Genomic DNA, 25,830 nt, shown 5'->3' on the forward strand with positions numbered 1-25,830 from the left:
AAAGTTCAGGGTGCCGAAAGTTGACAAGCCGCAATTATTGTGAATGTGTCCTTATGTTCGCGTGCTGTTTTAAATAAAAACAACCGTATGCCGAACAAAATACAATACTTTTGTCTACTTACATTAGGCATGGGGATCGTCTCCAGATCTTGCACATATTGTGTTGCACTAACAGGAATAAGAAAACAGACAAAAATTTTACGTGTTAGTTTGTGGATTACAAACTCCGGTTAACAGATGAAGTACTAGACTTGACAAAATATCTACGAACACATTCAGTACATAATGCAATAACCGAGCTAATTAACGCCGAGAATGTGGTGATTTAAAGCTGCATTACGCTTTGCATTTTGCGGTTTTTGAGGCATGAAAATTGCGTATACAACAAAATTTTTATTTCCAAATTTCAATTTAATTTCTCATTTCACCTTGTAGATTTTTCATGCATTAAAAATGGTTTCAGCATTTTCGGTGAAAGCCCGAAGCAGTACAACACCTAAAATAAATATTGTATTTAAAATCATACATTTCATAGGAGCAAAGCTTATCCATATAAAATCGATGTATGACAAATTATGATCAAACAAAAAAGCCTCTTCTTTCTTCATCGTTCTTAATCTCCACTCTAAAAATTGTTTAAAATTGCCAGCAATATTGATAGATTCGTCATCTCCATGCGTTGCGTATACATCGTACCGGTCTGAACATAAGAAGCAACCCGTACGAATAGTATATTAGACAGTTTGCGCAAATGACGTATCAACATTACAAGTCAACTTATAAATTGACAATTATAACTCACATCTTCATACTTCTGGAAGTTCATTTATAATTTGGCGCGTGCTATTGGCACTTGGGTGCGAATAGTCTATATGAAGGCTATTGGCACTTGGGTGCCAATAGTCTATAAGAAGGCTATTGGCACTTGGGTGCGAATAGTCTATATGAATGCTATTGGCACTTGGGTGCCAATAGTCTATACGAAGGCTGCTGGCACTGGAGTGGAATTAGTTTATACGATTGCGCGGCGCAAAATCTTATTTCGACATGAATTACACAAATCATCTTCCAATAGCATTCGTATAAACTAATTCCACTCCAGTGCCAGCAGCCTTCGTATAGACTATTGATAATTTTGTTACTAAATTAAAAATTAAATATTTTTTAAAAGTTTACGTTCTTATTCGTAAAAGAATAATTTCCCTAGGGTCGAACGAACACCCATACGTTCTTATTCGTAAAAGGATAAATTCACTAGGGTCGAACGAACATTCAGACGTTTTTATTCGTAAAAGGATAAATTTTATTAGGCTGCAGCAGAACACCTCTATGTTCCTCTTCGTAAAAGTATACATTGTTTATTGAAGTAGGTCTATTATTTTTGATTTTTTGTTTCATTTTGTCAATTCATCTAATGTAATATAAAGAGAAAATTCCTAGGGTTGAACTGTTGGAGATCAACTTAGCAATCACATCGAATTTGTGATCATAGGAACTTTAGTCTAAATTGTGTGTTTGTCGTGTTCTGGTTCATTAAACTTTTCTTTACATAAATCGTTATTTCACTGGAACCTATGTCCCAGATTCCTGCCTGATTCCAACAGGTTATGGGCCCAGGAGTGTTTATCAAGTCGTGTGGAAGCTATTATTAACATAGCTAAGCGTAGCATTGCGGCATAGAATTTCATAGAAGCATAGCAAGGCATAGCGACATACATTCGCATAGCAAGGTAGAGCAGCACATCTAAATGTCAGGATCAACTGGAGACATTATTTATTTCGGTGAATTTTGAAGATTTATGAGACGTGGCTTTGGTACAGCATTGCATGGCAACGACATAGCAAATGGCGTAGCTATGCATAGCAAGATGCATAGTCAATATATAATGAAGGATTGATTGGACACACTAACTTAAAGAACCAATTTGGTATGGTATCTTCGGAGGTCATAAATTGAGGAGGAGGATGAAAAATTAAGTTCATCAAGTCGATCTGATTGAGGAGGAGTGTTGGAGATCAACTTAGCAATCACATCGAATTTGTGATCATAGGAACTTTAGTCTAAATTGTGTGTTTGTCGTGTTCTGGTTCGTCACTTTTCTTTACATAAATCGTTATTTCACTGGAACTTATGTCCCAGATTCCTGCCGATTCCAACATGAACAGAACATCTCTACGCTCCTATTAGTAAAAGGAGAAATTCTGTTAGCGTCGATCAAAACACATCTACCTTCCTCTTCGTAAAATGATAAATTTCCTAGGGTCGAACGAACACCCATAAGCTCTTATTCGTAAAAGGATAATTTCTATTAGGGTAGAGCAGAACACATCTACGTTCCTCTTAGTAAAAAGATGAATTCACCAGGGTTGAACATACCACCTTTCGTTCCTATTCGTAAAAGTAGAAATTCTGTAGTTTCTAGTAGATCACCTCTACGTCCCGTTTCGTAGAAGCATAAATTCTGAAAGATAAATCGAACACCCATACGTTCTTATTCGTAAAAGGATAAATTCACTAGGGTCGAACCAATACCCAGACGTTCTTAACACATTAAAAATAATTGCGGTTTGTCAACTTTCGGCACCCTGGACTTTACTTACATAGTCGTGGAATGCCTCCAAATAAATTTCTAAAAATCTAGAATTCAGTTTTGGATTTTTAAAAATTTATTTGGAGGCATTCCCCGACTATTTAAGTAAATACCAGGGTGCCGAAAGTTGGCAAGCCGCAATTAATTTCAATGTGTTAATCGTAACAGGATAAATTTTATTAGGCTACAGCAGAACACCTCTAGACGGAAAATATAAGAACGCCAGGCGACAGTTTCAATGTTTTTTTTGAAAATTGAAGGCATACGGAATACAGAAAACAGTTTGGTATTGTTACATGGCGCTTCTTAACTTACTGAAGATTCGATTTCAGTTGACAAATTTCATAAAATGCCTCTCAATTTTAGAAATTGTTAATTATTTAGGCGTTCCTATGCTTCATAAAGACGAACTTCTGATTATGTCATTAACTGTCATTTAAACAATAACAAACATAAACAACATTTTATGTTAATAGCCTTCACCCAAGTGCCAATAGTCTTCATATAGACTAATCGCACTCAAGTGCTAATAGCATTCATATAGACTATTGGCACCCAAGTGCCAATAGTCTTCTTATACACTATTCGCACCCAAGTGCCAATAGTCACTTCGTTATAATTTCCAACTTATACGTTGACTTATAAATATTCATTCAAACAGCTATATTTGGTTATAAGTGAGCATTTAAGGGATGGTATGGCTCAATGGTTACGTACAAGCCTTCCACCAAAATGATCATCGCATTGGTAAAGTACTAACGTTCACTCAAACACTTCATAACTTGTGTAGTTGCAGTGTGTTTGGTTGTTGCAACGATGTAAACGCTGAATGACTCGTATGCCGCAACCCCAAATGCGATTACGTTGTGACATTTGCACACAACGTAATCGTATATTGGTATCTAAGACTATATTCAGACGAGACGTCAATTGAGCACTTAAGTTTCTCTCAGAGAGTATTTGCAAACTTCGAGGTGCGGTTCGGAAGTCCTGTTAAGCCGGTGGTTGTAATTGTCCATCAACAAACAAATCAAATCAACGTGACAGCTAATATGTAACTCTGGGCAACCAAAATACATCATTTTCTTGACCCTTTAAACGTCAGACATGATCCCAGAGCTGTCAGACATGTCGAAAAATATCGAATGAATTGAACGAGCGATTTTCATCAATACCCTCTCTAGCTACTTTTTTTAAGGAGGTTAAAGTGTCAAGTAGCCTTTGGAACTTACATGTAGCTTACAGCGTTTAGTCAGTCAAAGTGTAGAATAGGGTTTGTAGAATAACACAAAGAAATAAGGTGTGTTTTATTGACAGATAGAGCTGAGAGTTTGTTTGCTAGAGATAGTTTTGTTTTCATGTATAGAGTGTTATGATGAAAGAGAAAAAGATATTTTGACAAGAACCCCAAGGCAAGTTAAAATAAACTGGTCTTCTATCCTCTCGCTCTCAACGTACCACGTTTAAAGAGAAGCAAATACTTTGACGGTGTTGAGGAATTTCACCCACAAAGTGACATTTTCCTTATACAAAATATGTCATTTGGTCAATTATTGTGAATGACGCTGCGCGAAATCCCTAACAGCCTACTTTGACAAGTACCCCAAGGTAAGTTATAATAACTTGTCTTCGGTTTTCTCGCTCTGATCATAACAGCCTATAAGCCAGGAAATTGAACGCACTTAACGTCAATTAATTGAGGTTAAGGACTACTTAACTAAAAATTAAGTGAGGTTACGTTGATGAGTACCGTATAATGAAAATGATCTATAAGTTTCCCGTTACTTAGGGAGACTTCATGTGCGTACGTTGTGGAATACGCACGCTGACTTTTTCACATTACTTGCGGTAGATAATATGTCCAATAAGATTATCTACTGATGGCAATGTTAGGAAAAGTTAGCTGACACAGATATCAATCATGAGTGAGCTAACTTGCCGCAAAGATTCTGTAAGTAGGCAATCTGTCAAAGATTAACTGCGGCAGATATCTGTTACAGGTAATGTACTTTATTCACTATAAAGCCATAAAATGTCTCGTACTGAGTGGTTCAGGGACAAAGTGCTAGACTCATGATTGACAGGCCTCCGGGATGCGGTTTTTTTGTTTTGTTTGAAACATTACATCACCGCTCAAAGCTGGAAACACACATTACCTTTGACAGCTGTTCAATTTTCTGTCAGTGCATAAGATCCCCTTGCATCGTACGAGTCTAATAATCAAACGACATTCGTCAGGACTTGCTGTTCTTCGAATCGATGTAAGACTGAACAAACAAATTAAAACAATTCACCAAAATACATCTACAAATCGGATCATAATAAATCTGTCTTTAAGCAACATTAAAGCTTAAAATCCCCAACAACTGAATCAGATATAAATACGAGAAAAAAAAAATTATTGGAGATTCCCTAGCGAATATAATAGTCTCTCGGGTCAGTTATCCAAACGAATTTCATTTTACATTAATAAATTCTATCTTCATTTCGTTGGCATTTTCTATCATCGTGTTATTCGTACATTTCCGAGCGAGGTATACGGGAACGTTTTACAGGCATCGTGAAAATCCATCAATTTACAATTCTTTTGGAAAAGAGATGGTGTCAGCATTTTTACACGTATAAGACGTACAAAGGAGCTTAAATTTTTAAACGATTTTCAGCTTTTCTTTTAGTCTTCTTCTTCTTCTTTCTCTTACAACATTCTTTGTTTTATGATTTGAAGTTGTTGAGTTAAGCGAAAAATGTTTTAGACTGATGCAAATAGGCGTGCTAACATGATAAAATAATGTTAAATAAATTATCAACCGACCACTTCAACAGTTAAATAAATTTTCATTTTTCCTTTTACTCAATTTTTGTTGAAAAGGATCGAAATCCCTTTCGACGAATTAATATTTTATTCAAATTCCCCAAATAGATTGAGCTTAATTTTCTCGAAACGTTATACCATAAAACATTCTCCATAACATGGATTTTACGACTGTAATACGAAACAAATGAGCATTGGATTCTAGACATAACTGTATCATGCTCTGTGTACATTAAATTACATTTTCTGCCATATCCAAATACACCAGTGTGACACTAAATAGCATCCCATGTATAGCAAACCATCAGCCACTTATCATCGCACACACCAAAATTTCTACCGTGGCTCCACTCAGTTTAGTACTCGGATACACTCACTAGACGAACACAATACCTCATTCATTCCGTAGGAATGTTCCCCTGTAACACATTATCCGGAAGCAAAAAGAGATTTTATCATTTCTAGTTGAAGCACATACACACATATACACATTACACATTACGGAAATAAAGGTAACACCTTTTCGTGATACATAACATGATGATATTAAAATACTCACTCGCACATAAGCTTTAACATATTGGAAGGAAGTTATAAATTTTTCATGTTAGCTTTATTATATTTTATATATGTGAAATCGGTTGTTCTTATGCGACGTTGTGCAAAGGGAATTTGCTACCCGCATATACGAATCTGGAATATTAATAATCGTTCATAATGTTGGAAAGTTAAGTTGCTGGCGGAAACATGAACAAGATATTCCGTTGGATGGGCACATAAGTTAAACGGTTTCGCTTTGTTTTATTATTCGAATGGCATATCTGCTGTGACAGGTAAAGTGGGTGTGAAAGGAAAGTAAGTTTACGTCACAGTTTATATGCAGATAGACGAGAGCTGTAGGTCAAATAATTTTTCGGTCGTATTGTGGCACTTGCCAACCAGTTATTGCATATTTGCATTTACAATCAAACTCATAAAATGTATATTTGTGCAAAAGAATCGTATTGTACGTGTCACTGTACGTCATAGCAAATTTACCTTTCGATAGTGGCTCCAGCTCGTTCGATTGCAGTGTATAGAGCTTCCAAACTAGATCTGTGCGTCGACCAAATGACGACAATGACGCCGACAATCCAAAGACTGATCGTGAAAACTATTGAAACTCAATCGTCTTCACTGAATTTTCCAGGAGAGGGATTACGACATCAGTTCTCTTTCCTCTATTCTAAATCAACTATACCGATTAGAGTACGATTTACAATTTCACTGAAAGATGTCGCTGCAACAAATCCGGTAACACATGACCTCTTCACTCCGGAACAGTAACCAAATTTTAGAACCGATTTAAAAACTAATTATTGTCCCAGAGTCCTGAGGACATGGGACATACGATGACATTTTATTTGATTTAATTTCGTCGAGTAAAAAATTAATTATTTTTCTGTTGTTGCAGCGACATCTTTCGAAAAATAGCTAACTGTCCTCTATCAGGTAGAATTGAGATACAATTGAGAGGAGAGAAGAGAACTGATGCCGATCCCTCTCCAGTGTGAGCTAAGACGTTTTTTTTTGAAATACATAGAGAGTTACAGAGATATTGAGGAAGAACGTAATTTTTACGGATACATTAATGATCACTTATTCTCTGTGAGAATAATTTCTTCTTTTGCTTTTACTGCGTGGTTACTGGTTACAATACCAACTATATTTCCTTTCCGCACACGTTAAAATAGGCAGGAAATAAATTAAAAATGTATGAAGCCTCCTAATACGTCCAAGACAGCATTCGCACTATTTGAAAGTTTTAACGATTTGTAGCTCAACGATTTTTCCAAATGAGCTGAAAATGTTGACAGATGGCCCATACATTTTGTGTCAAAATTCTATTTCACCAGCTGACTGTATACTTAGCTTAAAAAGGTAGATGCAGCTGCTGATCTACCATCGGCTACAGGCGGGAATCGGTGAGAGATAACAGCTCGGCTAGATTAAAAATCAGCGACAGTTATCGGATGGATTCAAAATCAGCTGGCGTCACTGAACGGCGCACAGGTATACTTCCAACATGAGTTAGTATATGACTACTGAGTACTGAGTCATATATTTAAATATTTCCTCACTTGTTTTGCCGTTGAACTTCTCAGTTTCAAATGACAAAATGTTACGTGACTATAGAAGAATTGAGGAATTGAAATTTGTCTTAGATGTTTCGAACGTGTATGGAAAAGTCTTTTGATATAGTCGTTCCTAAGCTTCAATTTCTCTTTCCTTTTTATTTTTACACTTTACACAACTGCGTGAATTCTACTTTAAACTTTTGCTCTCTACTATATTTCTGTGTGACACGGTTGCCGACGTTCACCTACTTCCATACACCAGGTTTTGTTGACAATAACCGTCTAAAAATAAACAAAATAAAAAGAGTGCCGTAATACAATGACTGGTATATATCCCGTTTTCATCAACATATTGTGTTGGAAAATGTCGTCGTCGTCCGACAGCTCATGTTACGCAGAATTTTCAATTTCATGCCATAGTTGAATAATATCCTAACGCCTACGGTTCGTTAACAAAGAATAAGTGAAAATGAGTTTAAAATTGAAAAATTGTTTTCCCAACTGGCCCAACGTAACGAACATTTATGGAGTCATACGACCGTTTTACTATGTGGCTAAATTCTATGGATTCGCACCGTTTCAACTAAACAAGCGGCAGCTATCCCGTCAAGGATGTGTGACTAATACTGTCGATTTCATAATAATTGTGTTGAGCTTTTGTGGCTATCTGTATGTCATACACATTTTGTATTACTTGGAAACGGGCATGGAAGAGCATATATTCGTGTCTACGTCCAGAGGAATTTTATTACTAATCACGAATTCTATGTCCATTGTTTTTATGATAACGAACTTTATTTGTCGGGACGATCTTGTGAACGTTGTAAATGAAATTCATCGAATTGACAGAGCGGTAAAGCACAAAGTCAAATGAAGAAATGGGAAAACCGATAGAAAATCTTTGATGTGATTTACGTGTGGACTGCAGAAGATTCCATTGGTGCTTCAAATTATTGCATTTTATAGTAGAATAGTGTACGTTGGACATATTATGATTATGTTCTGTAGATTCTAAAAGCCTTGCCAAAACCCCGAAAACAATTTGGAAAATGTGAGAAAAGTGAGTTAGTTGAATGCTTGAAATAATAGGAAAATCCCAAGAAAATTTTAAGGTTCTAGGCAGTGTAGACCGCCACAGTATGCTCTGAACATCTAAACATTATCAATGCACTCAACATTTTCGTGAGAAGAATGTTTTAGATAGATATGGCGTTACACCTAAACGTGACTGGGCACAGCACTGCTTTTAGCATGAACAAAGAAAATACTCCGATACTTGTTTTCGTTGTATGAGCTAAAACATACAATGCAAACAATCCTAAGCGGTAGCTCTTACCAATGAAAGTGTAAAACAGGTATGGTCTATTGTCCGCCCGGAGGACATAAAAATTTGATTTTCGTACTTAAACGCACTCATTTTCATATTATCTGTATCTGCGTGACCTCCCCAAAGTATACAGCCTTGTGTACGATTGCATGTGTCGTCTGTTTTTATTTACACCAAGAAATAATGACTCCTATCTTTACAAGAAAATGCAAGTTTTTTTTTTATTGCATTAGTCGTCGAATATTTCTTATGTTCAGGCTAGAATCAGAGCTGTGACAGTTGTCAATTAAGTGCCCATGCTAGTACTTGAATGGGTATGTACCCAAGGTTCTGAAAGAACAGGTTGAGACACCTACGAAGGCGGGTGAAACACAAATCTTGACAATTCAGACATGTATATTGTTTAAAAAGTCAACTTGAAAACAATTTTTTTTTGTTAAGTTGAAATCGTCATATAAAATTTTTCAAACCTACAGGAAAATTTTGATCACACCGCCTTCGTGATCAACTCGAAAGTGTCTTAACCTGTTCTTTCAGAACCTTGAATGTACCAACGTTTGCTGATTTTTTTTTTTTTTGAATCCTAGATGAATTGAGCTTTCATCAACGCACTTCAAGCAAGAACGGCCCCCTGAATAAAGTACTGAAACAAGACAGTATATAGTTCACTGCACTGTTAGAAATGAAAATATGGCTCCTGACCCTGAGCCGTTCATTCGAATTAAAATTTGTATGGGATTTTAAAATTACGTGCTGCTGCTCATCGCACCAGCCCGTCACATCGGAAAATATTAAAAACTACTCTATTTGTCACCTGACAATCGAAGCTCTTTTGCTTGAATATTTTCTTAGAAGTTGCGGTAGATGGATAATGGGTTAGTGAGTTTAAATAAATTACAAGATTTGATATCAAACATTAGAAGATTCAAATACTTAATAGGTTTATTCCGAGGGCATTTCGAAATGTCAAATTTCATCCACAGAAGTCAACCTAACCTCAACTTTCAGGTTGACGAAAATTGAAACGAAAAATTTGCAAAGAAATTGGTTGATTGTTTAGGTTATGTTCATCTCTGTGGAGATGAAATCGTTGTCGTTCGTGTTGTCAAAATTCAGGTTTACAGTTAATTGGAATAAACCTATGTATAACGCTGACTCTAAGATAACTTAAATAGGTAGTCAAAATGAGATGGCGACATAGACACCCTGATTCCACTATGAAAATAAGAGATATTGTTCTTTGGGAATTTGTGTAGACAATGCAGAATCTCGGAAAATCTATGTGAAAAATGGGAAAATTTTTATTAAAGAAAGCTTTTAACCTTACCCCTTCTTTTGAACCCATTCTCAGCATTATATCAACCTTCACAACAAACCAAGTCAAACTTGCATCTGCAACGGAAAAAAAAGTCTTGATTTGTGAATTTGTAACCCACTAGCGATCCACAAACGAAGAGTTTCATCGGTTTTCAAATTTCAGAGAGTGTAATTTGATATTGAAGAGCTCATCGACAATTGATAATGAATTAAACTGTTTCCAGCTCGGGCACAATGGCTACGATATTCCGCATAAAAATCATTTTTTAATTACCATTGCTGGCATCACACTGCAGTTTTTCTATCATGCATTTGTTATTTTAGCGACAATATACGTGTGGCAATTAGCAACAATCACAACCGCTGACATATATGATAAGTCGATGCTTGCATTCATTTATGGAAGCGGAACATATTCCACGATAGTCAACGCTTATTTTCTGAGTCTATTAACGATGACATGTCGCTTTAATTATATCAACCGATTAATGAGGTACACGTGGATTACCAATATTCATTTTTTAAGGTTTATCTTTAAGTTAGATCAATCAGCAGATGTCTTGCTGATAACCCTGATCCAGCAGATTTTGTGCAGAGTATGGCCATTCTTTACGATAAGCTATGCGATATGGTCGACGTTCTAAATAAGTGTATGTCACTCCAGGTAATTTTGGTCATGTGAATTTAAGTTTAATCATTACGAATATAGTGACACCTTGAACATCATAATTGGTTCTCTCGTCGTACAGATTATGGTGCTGATGGCATGCACTTTATTTTTTGGAGTTTTTACGATATTTGATTTTTACGTGAAAATTGTTGCGAAAACGTCCAATGACTTTCTCGAAATAGACATTGGGCTCGGTGTTCTGTGGAGCGCTATATACACAGTTCCACAATTGAGCGTTATTTTTGTTGGAGCTATGCTGAGAAAAGAAGTGAGAACAAAGAATTGTAATTTTAAAGTGAAATATTTAACTTCGGAATTATCAATAGGGTCGAAAAACGGGGATAATTATCCATAAAATAATTCATTCGATTTCGGACAAAGGTGCAATGAAACAGGTGGGACTTATTGTTGTGCATTTGTATCACCCTCAATACAATCGATTTCCAGCGCAAAAACTGGTATCAAGCAATTGAAAATGCACTTATCACATTGTCGTTTTGCTTCAAAATTTTACTTTTGCCAAATGTTCGCATAACCTTTCAGAAACTGCTTGCAATATATTTACTACAACAATGAAAAAACTAAGTGACGAGTTCTAACAAGGACTATCTTATATAGCAAGACGCATGGTAAATAAATTAGTGAAGTACAAGATTCGATGTCAGACATTAGGAGATTCAGTTACTAGATGTGATATAAGTGATGTGACGTTTAAGATAACATTAAAAATTAGAATCTAACAAAAATAAGTCCCTCATCTCTAAAACCCACCTACATACTTAGAAAATGACAACAAAAACAATTTTTTCCATAAATTTCCAGTTTTCCTAAATTTAACGCACTTCAAGCATGAGTGGTAATCTAAAAGGGGTACTGAAACTTGACAGTGTAACAGTGTTACACTGTAAAAAAACAATTCTATAGAAAATAGTACTCTATTTGGCAGCTGTCGCCTTTTGCTTAAAGTTCATTGCTAAATTACATTTCTTTTTTTTGAATAAAAACTTCAGATTAGTGTCATTTGAAAGATACTGCAACTGGCTTCACGAGAAAAATATTTTCAGGTCAAAAGTTGGTTGCGCCAGGTCGATAAAAACAGCGTCACAACGGCCGATTTTTGATATATGTTTGTTCGCACTTATTTGTACTTATCGCACTTACCGCACTTAATCAAACCAACCATAAAGTATCAATTACTCACAATAATCTAGCCAAATAGTCACGTTTTACTGTCCACTCAGTGAGATTGTATGACGAAAGAATCCAACGCACCTCAAGTATGAGTGGTACTATAAATAGAGTACCAAAACTTGACAGTGTTATCATCATCTGTCGCCTAAGAGAGTCTACAAATGGTCGCCATCGTATTCGGTTAGATGCGAGTGCCTTGACTTCCGTCCATTCTTTCTCGGCTTTCCTCGCTTCGTCGGCGATTGTTCGTTTCCACCTGATTTTGGGTTTACTCCTTTTCATCTGTCACTACGATTGCGTCCATGTGGAACCATATTTTTCTTGGCTCGTTAACTTTGGTGGAAATGAAAAGGTATGACATTATTGATTATTGTTTGATAAAAGGTTACTAGCATGTTCGACATTCGCGTCACTTACAGCGGCTTATTCTTAAAAACCAGCCACTCTTGAGAATTTTCAATAAATACACTAAATACAATCCACGTTACATTCCATATTTTTTGGCAGTTGTCTAATATATTTGTATGCTTGCTAAGAGGACCGAAAGTAAAGCTGTCAATTCGCGGGGCGAAAGCTATCGCTTTCGCCCCTTAAATTGACATTTGCTTACTTTCGGTCCTCTTAGCAAGCATACAAAACTTAATACGTAACTCTTTCGGCCTCCTCAATCGATACGTAAATAACTATTACGTATCGATTGAGGAGGCCGAAAGAGTTACGTATTAAGTTTTATATGCTGCATACTGGGGACGAAAGTTGAAAAATGTAAGCCCAAGGGCCGAAAGTGACAGAAAAATGTAAGCCAAAGGGGCTAAAGCGAAGCTTTCGCCGCGTGGGCTTACATATCTGTCACTTTCGGCCCTTGGGCTTACATTTTTCAACTTTCGTCCCGCAGTAGGAAGCATATAATAGTTATTTGTGTATCTGTTTTGGACGTTTGATTTTAGGCAATTTCGCGAGTTGTAGCCCGAACGAAGTGAGGGCTACATGCGAAAGTGCCTAAAATCAAACGTCCAAAACAGATACTCAAAAAAAATTTCATGTAAGGGGTCGAAAACCCGAGAAAAATCTCGAAACTCCCTCATTTTCGGCCTCGACACATGAAAATAACTAATAGCTGCCCTTTTTCAAATTCTCAGTATAGGCAGGGTTTTCAGACGCTGGTACCTACAAAAAAATGTAAATATTTTGACATTTGCTAGAATAAAATTGGATTCTGTACTACAGAATCTGTTGTGGTGTCAACTTTGGTTTTCCAACAAAACAAAATGGGGGTGGGGGAATATTTCCTTTACGTTAAGTCGCAGATTTCAGTCGCAACGATTTCACAATCGAGACTCTATTTTTATTATTTTTAATTCGACTACAAATACAATTATTAAACGTAAAGCTTGTGCAGAATCAGCAACAATTGAACATCTCTGAAAAGAGCCGTTTGTTTTGATGTCGGAGATTTCAATGTGAAACCATTTTTTTAATCAATTTACTTAGAGTTGGTATATTTGGTGACGGCTTTTGTGCCTTCACTGACAGCGTGCTTGGCCAATTCACCAGGTAACAACAGACGAACAGTGGTTTGAATTTCCCGACTGGTGATGGTCGATCGTTTGTTGTAGTGAGCCAAACGGGCTGCTTCGGCAGCAATGCGTTCGAAAATATCATTACCGAAACTGTTCATGATACTCATGGCTTTGCTCGAAATACCAGTGTCTGGATGCATTTGCTTCAACACTTTGTAGATGTAGATGGCATACGATTCCCTACGCGTGCGTTTCTTCTTCTTGTCGCCTTTCGAAATGTTCTTTTGCGCCTTACCGGCCTTCTTGGCAGCTTTTCCGCTTATCTTTGGTGGCATGTTTACTGAACGATACACTCACTGAAACTATCTCCAGCTGGTAAAAACAATACCTTTGTATCGAAAACAATTGAAAAGCAAGCTATACGGTATACTACATATACATTCATTCGTTAAGGTCATCTATGTGCGAACATAGCACGTATGACTGAAAGTAAACTCGTTGTTTAGAATGTACTTTGATTATATACTATACAAGTACTACTTGTCAAGTAGAATGTGTTTGTTGATCAGCTGGTGAAGTTCAGCTGTTGCTGATTCTGCACAAGCTTTACGTTTAATAATTGTAAGATATAATCAGAAGTGGGAATAATGGTGATGGCCAGCCCTCGGGTAGAGTGGTTTCATCCGATCGATTAGGAGCCATATTCATTATTCAATATCTCAATAAATACTCATATTTCTAATGTTATAATGTTTCCATCCGCTTATTAAATTACCGTTATCAAAATTGGTAAATTTATTTGAATTAAACAATATGTTTACTCCGGATATTGGTGTAGACATTAATCATATTAATTTCCGATTAATTTCCGAAAATAATCCACACGAAAATGAATGGATTTTAAATATTTACTTTTCTCAGACGCGAGTTTACACATATACATGCAGAACTGAGCAAAGAATAGCATAACAGTCTTTCATCAAGTCTCGATTAACAACAACGGGAAAATTGTGTGCTTTGAAATGACTTCAATTTTAATTCGATTATACAAAAACATCTTCGGTTCGTCAAAATGTTTCGAAAAGCGTAACATATTCGAAGCAATGACGCCCCTTTATTATTTGGCTAAATTTTATGGATTCGCTCCGTTTCAAATAAATTACGGAACAGTTGAAGGAGTAGATTACTTCTTTGTTGCATTCAATTTTATATGCTACTTGTTCTTCATCTATGTCCATGTGGCGGTGGATAGTTTCTATCACCGCAGTGAAAAGTGCGTAGATGTTGTAATAGAAGTGTTTTACTGCGCATCCACTTGTGTGTCGTTTACAACTTTAATTCGAATGTTCCACAATCGACACAAGATACGAAAGATTTTCGAACAATTAAATGAAATTGATGAGGAGGTATGTCGCTAGAAATTCCTTTTGTTCGAAGGAAAACTTACCGAAATATCTTATTTCAGTTCGAAAGTTATGGCGGTGCAGTTTCTCATGGGAAGCAATTCATTGTTTTATCAACATTTGTTGCTCTATATGCAGTCATGCAATTGTTATTGACTTTGAATATCTGCTATGTGAGCCGAGAAGTAAGCGGTCAACGATTAACTAGCTTCCTTCTTAATTTGGTCGCATTCATCTATGATATTGGATGCTTCTTAGCTGTGCTGAGCAACTATTTATTTAGTATTATGGCGGTTACTAGTAGAGTTGTATTACTTAATGACACTATCAGGTATGGCTAAAGTATTTCGTAATTTGGTCAGTGACTTAGAATCTTTTTATTATCTCCAATTTATTTGCACCGTCTGGCTCTCCGGCTATACGATCCACTATTGTTATAAAGTAAGCGGAGAATTTATGTGTGTTCGTGACGGGAAATTATGTTATTTTTATTAATTATTTTTTTCAGCGTATATGGGGATGAAGACTCTAAAAATCGTCTTTTATAGCGTGCGTAATGTTTGAATGACTTCTAACAAATTATTATTGACTCTTATGTGATGGGATAATCTACTACTTCTTTATCTGGCATATTGTAATTCCCCCATATTTAAGGAATTTGAAATTTGAAAAATTACAGTCAAAGGCATTGAATTTGCTTCAGCTGTTCTTCAGCTGATCCACACATACACTAAAACTGTTTAAGCACTTACACGCACGCGCGTGGTAGTAGTAAAACCGTATAAAAACGTGTAAACTTAATTGATGTCGAGTGCTCTCTGTATAAAATTCGGTTTTTCAGGAAATTTGACGATATGGATGCAAATATGGTTATAAGAATATCGAAAATCTATGATAGATTGTGCGACATTGTCGAGTTTTTGAACTACATTCTGTCATTTGAAGTAATCAAGTAGTATTGTTACTCGGTATACGATTCAAATTCAATATATAATCTTTCAGGTAATGATCCTACTAACTGCAAGTTTTGGGTGTCACGTAATTGCGGCTTTTATTTTTTACAAACAATTTTCATCAGACTACCAATATAGTAGCATAGATGAAGATGTGCGATTAGATGCCAGTTCATATGTGTTATCCCTTATTTGGCATTTATACTATGCGTCAATATCAGTTTTAGTAATAGTTAGCGGTGCAACGTTGTCGAAACAAGTGGGTGTAATTAAAATAGACATTCCGACGAATGATTTTCGTGTATGCATTGTGAAAATTGTAGTTTTGTCCACTTAAGTTATTGACAATTCAGTGGAGAAAATATGTTTTTTGTCCGCGCGAGTTGATTTCTAAACATTGTCATAGAGAGATACCATACATCACTCGATAGATGTCAAGTTGCTGTCATTATTTCAACAGGTCCCATATATTTTTGTGGTAGTTTCCTTTCATTGAGATCACCACCGTGCCACCTCTCGAGTATAACTCTATGGGATTTTCAAGTTTGTTTGTGGACAAAATGAATTTTCGCATTATACTCAATGAAAGTCTAAAACAGGTATGGTCGATCGGCGAATTCGTCTTAAACGCACTAACATTTTATGTCAAAATAATATGAAAATGAGTGTGTTTAAGTACGAAAATCGATTTTTTATGTCCCCCGGGCGGACAATAGACCATACCTGTTTCATACCACTTTCATTGATTATACTTACATGAAAAATGAACTTTGCTCTCTTTGGAATTTCCTATTTTGTCCCTTGGTTGTCAAATAACTCTTTTTCTCTTCAGGGACGAAAAACTGGAGTATTTGTTCACAAACGTATATATAAAGTGAACGAGAAGGCCACATATAAACAGGTATTAACTTGACTACTTTTTTTTAAACACAACTGCTTTTGCAATCCTTTCATTCGTGTTGACATCGCTTTATGCAACTCGATTTCAAAAAGTTTTTATTTCAACTCTTACAAATCCGTCATCTTAATCACTCCTTTTAGGACGGCATATCCTTACATTTTTGACATGCTTCCGGTGAGCCGATAATCAATTTTTAATTTTTTCAGATATACCTAATAAGACTGCGGACTGTGAGACTCGTTGAAAAGGTCTAAAAACGACAATTTCATTTAAAATATTTGGAAAAATTCCTAAAGTTGTACTCAAAAAATCTTTAGAAAGTTTAGTAACTAGAGATTTAAAGAAGTTCTCTTTTAGCTCCGGAACTTCATTACAAAACCGGGAATAAAGGTCAACGGATGGCCTGCTGAAAAATTTCTTCATACAACGCCCGAAGGTCTTTTTTGAGCCAGTCCGGTACTGCTCCCGGTGTTATGCAATAGTTTATTTTGCACAAAACTCTAAAACAAAATGAGGACAACAAATTCGTTAAAAACGATTTCTTCCTACCATTCGTAAAGTATGTCGCCCGTGGAAAAGAGATATAATATTTGTTTTAAAAGGTTATGGAAAGAGATACAGATAGTCGTCACGCGTGACATACGTGATGAACGATCGCTGACTTTTAGAGAAGAATTACAATTTGTCATTTCTTTGTAGCATATATCGCTGATTACAGTCGTGGCCACCATAATAGTCTCATTATCAACTCAGTATCATAATGTTCGAAAACTGCGAACTATAGATACCTCTGTTGTATAAATCGTTGTATGAATCTGTGCAAATTACTTTATTAGGCTCATGAGGTGTGTAATTAACACCATAATCCATAAGTCGACCATAATCTGAAAATATTACCCCTATTTTCAGTGACTTTAATAATAGGTGTATAAAGTATTGAACACTGAAGATAATGCAAATCCTTAACGGATCACAAAACACACGGACCACAAGTTTCGAGTGAATTTATGTGCAGGATTTTATATCGTTCGGTGTAGCGCTAATGATTTCTGTAGAATTGATGAAATTAGATGAAGATGACAGCATAGAGCAAAAAAAAACGCGACATAGTGTCAAGCGATGTGCGATGCATAAATAATATGATTGTATGAACGATCAAGTAGACTGAATTTATGTATGCTTCGAAAATTGGTTCACAATATCTCAATAGACGAATGATTATTGCTCGATAAGCATTGGGTTTTTGTGTCAGGGGTTCGAAATTTGGTCACAATTTTTATTTACGGTTAATGGTTCAGAAGGAGTGGTGAAAAGTAACTCCATTTCATTACTAGTGACGAAAAGGAAAATATAGAAAAACAGAGAAAAAAATACCATTCGATCGCCACCCAAATCAGCATCGAATCGGATATTCGCATCATCTACCGTACAACCACAGCACTGTTACTAGCACGAACATAGAAAATATTCGGAGGCTGATGAAATCACAGTAGGCACTGTGCTTCTGTTATACAGATAGAATACTTGTTTTCGTTGTATGAGTTAAAACATACAATACAAACAAACCTAAGCGGTAGCTCGTATCACTAAAGGCTCCAAATTTGACACTTGTCAATTCAGTGTTCATGCTAATAGCAGAGCTGTGGTACAACGCATAAAAATCTCTGTAGAAGAGGCGAATCTGTTAGAGAATTTCACATATTTTCTCTCACAAATTCGCCGCTCTAAGGTTTTTATGCGTTGTGCGGTTCGTGTCCTAATTTATTTACTGCTTCAATGTTGGAAAAGTGTTTCAACTCCTCAAAAATTCTATGCTGAAATCACGAGTACATTTAACTCACAATGCGCTGCACTTCACCCGAAACTTTTATTTCCTGTGTTTTTTTGCGGATCTACATTACCTTCAGTGGTTCCTGTGCTTTTAGGTGAATATAACAACTAGTTATATTAAGCTTCTGAAAATTCACTCATTCTTCTGTAAAGTGCCCGTTCAGGCTACAGATATATATATAAAATGGAATTTTGTAAATGCATGTTTGTTTCCTAACTGCACCTCGAGGTTCAAGCTTTTCCAATTTACTAATTATTAAATTATTCAAGTGAATGTAATGATAGTAATGTGAGGAGTAATATTAATATCGCACAACAGTTGTTTCATACCTAGAACCCAAAAAGGGCGACTTCGTCGCTTTTTTTCTTAGTCAGATGTGAAAAATATTATTCGTACCACGCCCTTAAAGTCTTTTTTAGCATATTCGATTCCAGACCTCGCCTTCGGCTCTGTCTGGAAGCCTCTCACACGCTAAAAAAGGCGTTTAGTTCTAGGTACGAAATATACTATTATTGTCCTGCATGCAACAAGTCTTATCACTAAGCTGAGTTGCGTGTCTAACAAACACGGTTTATTATCAGCTTAAATAAATGTTGTTTTTTCTGTATATAATTAAAAATATCATCGCACAATGAATAACATTAACATTAAAACGATTTCTTACCGAAGCTGATGATGGCAAAGTATAATATAATTTGTCGATGATTGCTTAACACTAGGATACCGTCGCCTTTAATAAAATAGACACGCTTTTTGACGAGACATGCTATCATAATTGGAAAATTGTATAATTAAATTGAGTTTTCTTTTTATTGAAAATGAGAACGCTGTTGCTGTTGATACAAACACACCCTATCGCAAATTCGATTAAAATTTATTTGTTGTAATTGGCAATTTTTTCCATCAGTTATGAATAAGAAGTGACGGAAGATACGTGAAAATACCGCACCAAGTGAAAATTGTTGGGTTGATCTTCGAAATAGTCCAAACTATGGATAAAGTGAAAGAGTTTTTAAAATCGAAACTGAGTTTTTTCGTGACGACAATGAAACTTGAAAACGTGGAGAATTTCTATGATGTTGTCCGGCCATTGTACAACGTAGCCAAATTCTTCGGTTATTCTCCGTTTAAGCTACCGCAGGACACATCTTGGACTAGTGTGGAACAACAAGCGACCCCATTCGATGCCCTCATATCGATTTTATGCTTTGTCTTGTACCTCTTCTTGTTGTACACCCAATTCGGGATTGAGAAATTTTATTCGCACAACAATTTTGTAATCGACGTTGCTGAAGATATTCTGCTGGCATACCTGACCTGCACTTCCATTATATCTACAACCATTTTATTGATATTACGGAAACAGGTGTGGGCTATAATCAATGACATTGCATCGATCGATAACAAGGTCAGTGTTGAATGAAAAGTAACGACATAGCCGAACCGGTAAAGATCAAACTGAAATCATCAGATAACAGCTCTGGGAATCTGCATACCATTCAAGCAACACTACAAGTTCGTCGTTGTGCACATCACGACATTTGCGACGTTGCAAATTGGCGCTATGATCTTTACGTGCGCCATCCAACAAAAGCATTACAATCCGAGCATGCATTCGAGATTCAATTGCCTGCAGGCCTGTTTCATTTATTTCTATGGAATCGGAGCATTCTCGATGACTATGAGCTACTACTATTTATCCTTGCTGGCAGTGTATACTCGCTTGCGACATGTTAATCGATACCTAGAGTAAATGCGAAGCAACTTCAATTGTGGTCAGTCATGTGCTTATATTGATCAAATTGTAGAAACATATTCACTTCGGCACCAGATATTGATTCCAAGGACATTGATCGATGTCTGATTGTTCGACAAATTTCGAAAATATTTGACGGGCTTTGCGATATTGTTGAGACGATAAATTTCTGTTTTTCATTTCAGGTATCTACCGCATGAGTTTTAAATTTCAAAATCTGTAATTTCTACTGTATACTGATTCTAGGTGATGGCACTACTTGCAGCATGTTTCGGATTCCTTGTCTTCTGTGTGTTTACACTGTACAAAGCAATTATAACTCATCCGTCGAATGATAACATTTATTTGCGAAATCTTGTACTGAATTTGTTGTGGAATTGTCATTATTCGATTATAGCTTTCACTGTCATTTACGCGGGATCCAATCTGGCGTATCAGGTAAAGTAAATAGGTATTTGTAGGGTTTAACTGGGTGAAAATCGAAAATGGAAACCTGTATATGGCTAATCATCTGTTATCGAAAACGACAAGAAAAATAATGACATGCTCTTGGTAATATGGTCCTTTATACAGTAAAATGCATGTTAAAAAAATTGAAGTACAAGATTTGAAATCAACGGATTAAAAATACTTTGATCGATTGAAGTAATAGACGAGATAATAATACTGGTCGTTTGCTTCCACAAATCTAGGTTTCACACTAGATAGACAGTGCAAACTTTTCAGATGAACGTTTATCTCAATCTAATATTTTCAGTTCCTGGTGACAGTCAAAGTCTTAGAAATTCGAAATACATAATCTCATGGTCGCAAAGTACGTGGGACGTGAGACCATGAGACTACGTATTTCCAAGGGTGTATATAAGAAGCATACGCCGATTGATGAGGCCGTTTCTGTTTGATACCTCTGATAATGTCAGTATAAAAATGACGAGTCACCAAACACAATCCGCATTGATTCTCATTCTGAATTCAATTCAATCTGTCCTACGACGCGAATATCTTTTGCGAAAAATAACTTTCCTTAACACTGTCCCTAGTTTCACCTCTATCTGTCGATACAGGCGGTTAACGAACTTTTACATCCTTTTTATGAAGACGACACATCATGAAGAAAACATTTTATTTTACTTTCAGGGCCATAAAACCGGTGTATTAGTACACAAAGCTATATATTACATGAACGATGATAAAGCAATCGACAAGGTAACAATATTCTAATTATAATTACTTCAACCTGGATAATCGTAATAGTGAAGAAAAGCCGAATTGTTTACCTGAATTTTATAGTATTCATATACGGGACAAATGATGGGAATTCTGCTTCTTGTGTGAAAGTTGTTGATCCGAGCCGAAGGCGAGCAAGAAACTATTTCCATCATTTACCCCATAGAAATGTCTGGTAATTTTTTACTCATTAAGTCGAGGCAGAATTTCTTTGTTGTGTAATAAGTTGAACGTTGTAACGATCTGATTTACTATTTCAGCATTTTACTTCCATGTAGCGTAAACAGTTTTTCTGCCTGTACTGTGCGAAATATAACTATTACTTAGCAATTTGTCCCATTACATAATCAATATTTCCGCTTCATTTTTCGGGGATTCGACTAGTGTAATTGTAGTCGCCTTTGGCTCGGATATACAAACTCTACACTTGACACTTGATGAAGCTTGACAGTTGATGAAGCTTGACAGTTGATGAAGCTTGACAGTTGATGAAGCTTGACAGTTGATGAAGCTTGACAGTTGATGAAGCTTGACAGTTGTTGAAGCTTGACAGTTGATGAAGCTTGACATTTGATGAAGCTTGTTGCTCAAAAACGCCTTTCTGAGTTTGATTTCATCACACTCCATGTAATGAATTACTTTCGCAGCATCCAAAGTAATCTACTATTATCACATACGTGCGATGTCAAAATTACTTAACTAGAAGAATAATTCAAAAATTGCAATTCAGGTCTATGCTGTTGTCTCGTTTTCGCTTATGCGATAACATAGAGTACACACTTGTCACGAAGAAGTCAAGGCTTGCCGTAATATATATTATGTAACGAGTATCTCAAACTTAGCTGACTATAATGTAAAGCACAGGCGAGAAGAACATACATTAGGTTACATGCTTTTGTTTGTCATAGAGCCGAAAATAGGTTATTGCAACCCTAGGGATGAAAAATAAATTGACTTAAAGTTCAAAAGCATGTAAAATAAAATAATAAAATCGGCTTCGCCTAGGATCTACAGAATACACACGAAAACGCGATTTTTTATCTTATTGTCCTTTGTTATGTGAAAGAATATTTCAGATGAAAAAAAACTCCAAAAATATATAGTTGGCAGGACAGAAAACCGAGTTTCAAATATTTATTTGTCTGGCTGTGCAATGTATACACAGGCTTCAGCCTCATACTGTTGTATTTGAATTAATTTAATGTGTGGCTTCCTTTTTCATTGTTTTTTTCTTTGTGAATTTTATGCCACGACGGAAGTGCATTTTCCGAAATTATTTTCGTTTTATCATTTAAGCTCATTTCTTGCTTCACTGCATAAAATCTTTCTCATTTTTTTTGCAATCAGTTTCGCTTTATATAAACAGAAATTAATGATTTCATGACCGTTTTTATTCAGACTGAAATTTATTTTATTTCAGCTTCGATTATTTTCGCAGCAATTACAGCATAGAACGCCAGTGGCAACTTGCGGTTTATTTCCGTTTGATTGGACTTTACTCTATTCAGTAAGTTTCGTGTTTGCTTTAGTTAACATTTTTTTTGTGTGTAAAAATTATTGAGATATTGAATATTTAAGCGTGATGGAACATCAGTCAGGGTATTACCGTATGAATTGCTATGTTTTGAATAACGGATTTAAAATACAAAATTCGATTCGGTCATTCGAATTTAATGTGAAATTAATTATAAATGTCGTTCTGGTTAAATCTTTTAAGCTGAAGGATTATATCGAATTCATGCTTAGCGTTTCCATTTTCTTTATGCCTATTGATTTATTGAACGTGAATAGTATAACTGAGTGACTTAGTGACAACATTTTTCTATCTAATGGCTTATTGGCCTCGGCTGTGTCTCGGAAAACAAAATTCAGACGAACACTCGACTTTTTGACTTTTTATCCCTAGTAGTGTGAGTCGAAAAAAACGGTTATTTTAGCTCGTTTGTATACAGAGTCGAAAAAACGGGTATTTTAGCTCGTTTGTATACAGAGTCGAAAAAAACGGTTATTTTAGCTCGTTAGTCGAAAAAAAACGGTTATTTTAGCTCGTTTGTATACAGAGTCGAAAAAAACGGTTATTTTAGCTCGTTTGTATACAGAGTCGAAAAAAACGGTTATTTTAGCTCGTTTGTATACAGAGTCGAAAAAACGGTTATTTTAGCTCGTTTGTATACAGAGTCGAAAAAAACGGTTATTTTAGCTCGTTTGTATACAGAGTCGAAAAAACGGTTATTTTAGCTCGTTTGTATACAGAGTCGAAAAAAAACGGTTATTTTAGCTAGTTTGTATACAGAGTCGAAAAAAACGGTTATTTTAGCTCGTTTGTATACAGAGTCGAAAAAAAACGGTTATTTTAGCTCGTTTGTATACAGAGTCGAAAAAAACGGTTAATTTAGCTCGTTTGTATACAGAGTCGAAAAAAACGGTTATTTTAGCTCGTTTGTATACAGAGTCGAAAAAAAACGGTTATTTTAGCTCGTTTGTATACAGAGTCGAAAAAAACGGTCAATTTAGCTCGTTTGTATACAGAGTCGAAAAAAACGGTTATTTTAGCTCGTTTGTACACAGAGTCGAAAAAAACGGTTATTTTAGCTCGTTGCTGAGACACAAAAGCCAAATCTTTTGTTTAGCTTTTGTGGTGGCTCAACCACAGGCTGCCACGAGTCAGCAAGGATAGTGATGAAGTGAAATTTTATTTCGATTATGCTTCGCTAGACTTGGTCTTGTGCAAATTGCTATAATGTTCCTAGCATTCTATCAAGTATGACTTCCTACTAAGATTTTTCAAAATTTACTAAAATTTGCCAAAACGTTTTTTTTAAAGCAAATTTTGAGAAATATTGCCAGATCAGTAATATCGATGCACTTATTTAAATATTTTTTTTTTTTAGACATTTGCCGCATCAGTGACATATTTAATTATTTTAATTCAATTCGATACATCAACATCCGGATCGGATAAATCTTTCATATCGAATGAAACAGAAACCCAGGCCCATCATCATGGTAATTTATTTTGTATAAAACAAGGAAACTTGTGCGAAATTAATTAATTAATTGATCATAATCCCCGCAGGACATTAACACTGGCGTAATAAAATATGCATAAAAATTCCGTTCATTACAAAAATTTATATTGAAAATGCTGCTGTTCCACGATAAATATAAATCTCTTTCTTATCTTTCATATAAAAAAAGTGGAGGAAATAAATACATTTTTCGCTGTCTGTCTATGCGGCTTTGTTTACTCTTCAACACATCATACCACACCGCCATGAGCCATCATGGGTTCTAATAACGTTTTCATCTTTATTACACCATAAATAACATAAACGTTGAATATCGCTCCGCAAAACGTCGCTTTGATTCAGTCCGAACACATATTTCTGACATAAAAAAAGTGGAGGAAGAAATATATATATTTTATGATACAATATTAAAACGGCATAATAAAAAAAAGACGAAACTTATTTAATAAGTTCTCTAAATGTTGAACAAGATAAAAACTTGTAAACATCAATTCGAATCATTCTTTCTTCCAAGCGAAAACTTGGCTTGTACACTTTAAGTGATGACTGAAAAAATATTACATAGAAAAAAGTATCAGAATATTTCTGTAAAAAGAAAAATTTTCCTTTCACTTATATGAGTTTCTCCCTTCAGTTCGAAAAAAAACGAACGAAATGAAAAAGGCTGATGAGTTATTAATATTGCAAAAGTTTCAAGAGAATTTTCAGTCTACCTAACATGAATTTTTTTCCCTTCTTTTTGTGCGTTTTCCCAATGAAGAAAACAGGTGTATGTCGTTGCCATCATCTTTTTTTTTTGCAAGAGGCTTAAGAACTGTGACTACCTAGCTGGAAACAATTATGTGTTTTCTGAGGAAATCTGATAAGTGATACCAGACTCCCGATAATTCCCAGGGTGATAATTCCAATCGAACTGGGTGATAATTCCTGGGTGACAGTTCTCCGGACGATAATTCCAATTAAAATTTTAAATTTTTCGGTCTGGGCGATAATTCCCCGGGTGAAAATACCCGTCACCAGTTCTTGGTACATACTAAGAAGAAAAGTGACACCTTTCTCAATTTATTTTGGATAATAAATAAATTGAACTTGTGTCTTCTTTCAAAAACAACTGATATTGATTACGGTAGAGTTACGAAATCAAATGATCTTGCTGTGATTACCAGTGATTTGTGTACTCACGAA

General features: G+C 35.7%; 2 protein-coding genes across 2 annotated transcripts; both read left to right on the plus strand.

Moving 5' to 3' along the window:
* Positions 1-381: 381 nt before the first annotated feature.
* Positions 382-16,238, plus strand: LOC119078139. The gene is made up of 5 exons (XM_037185614.1): positions 382-484; positions 14,519-14,951; positions 15,011-15,279; positions 15,790-15,892; positions 15,951-16,238. Exons 2-5 carry the CDS (start codon positions 14,568-14,570, stop codon positions 16,236-16,238), a joined length of 1,044 nt encoding a protein of 347 aa, XP_037041509.1. The 5' UTR covers positions 382-484; positions 14,519-14,567.
* A 3,312-nt stretch (positions 16,239-19,550) lies between these two features.
* Positions 19,551-25,172, plus strand: LOC119077577. Its single transcript, XM_037184787.1, has 8 exons — positions 19,551-20,041; positions 20,105-20,382; positions 20,442-20,574; positions 20,636-20,827; positions 21,527-21,595; positions 23,037-23,123; positions 24,508-24,622; positions 24,693-25,172. The coding sequence occupies exons 1-8, from the start codon at positions 19,625-19,627 to the stop codon at positions 24,698-24,700; spliced, it is 1,299 nt and encodes a 432-aa protein (XP_037040682.1). The 5' UTR covers positions 19,551-19,624; the 3' UTR covers positions 24,701-25,172.
* The last annotated feature ends 658 nt before the right edge of the window (positions 25,173-25,830 follow it).

This window comes from Bradysia coprophila, unplaced genomic scaffold, assembly GCF_014529535.1.
Source record: "Bradysia coprophila strain Holo2 unplaced genomic scaffold, BU_Bcop_v1 contig_24, whole genome shotgun sequence".
NCBI classification, from domain to species: Eukaryota; Metazoa; Arthropoda; class Insecta; order Diptera; family Sciaridae; genus Bradysia; species Bradysia coprophila.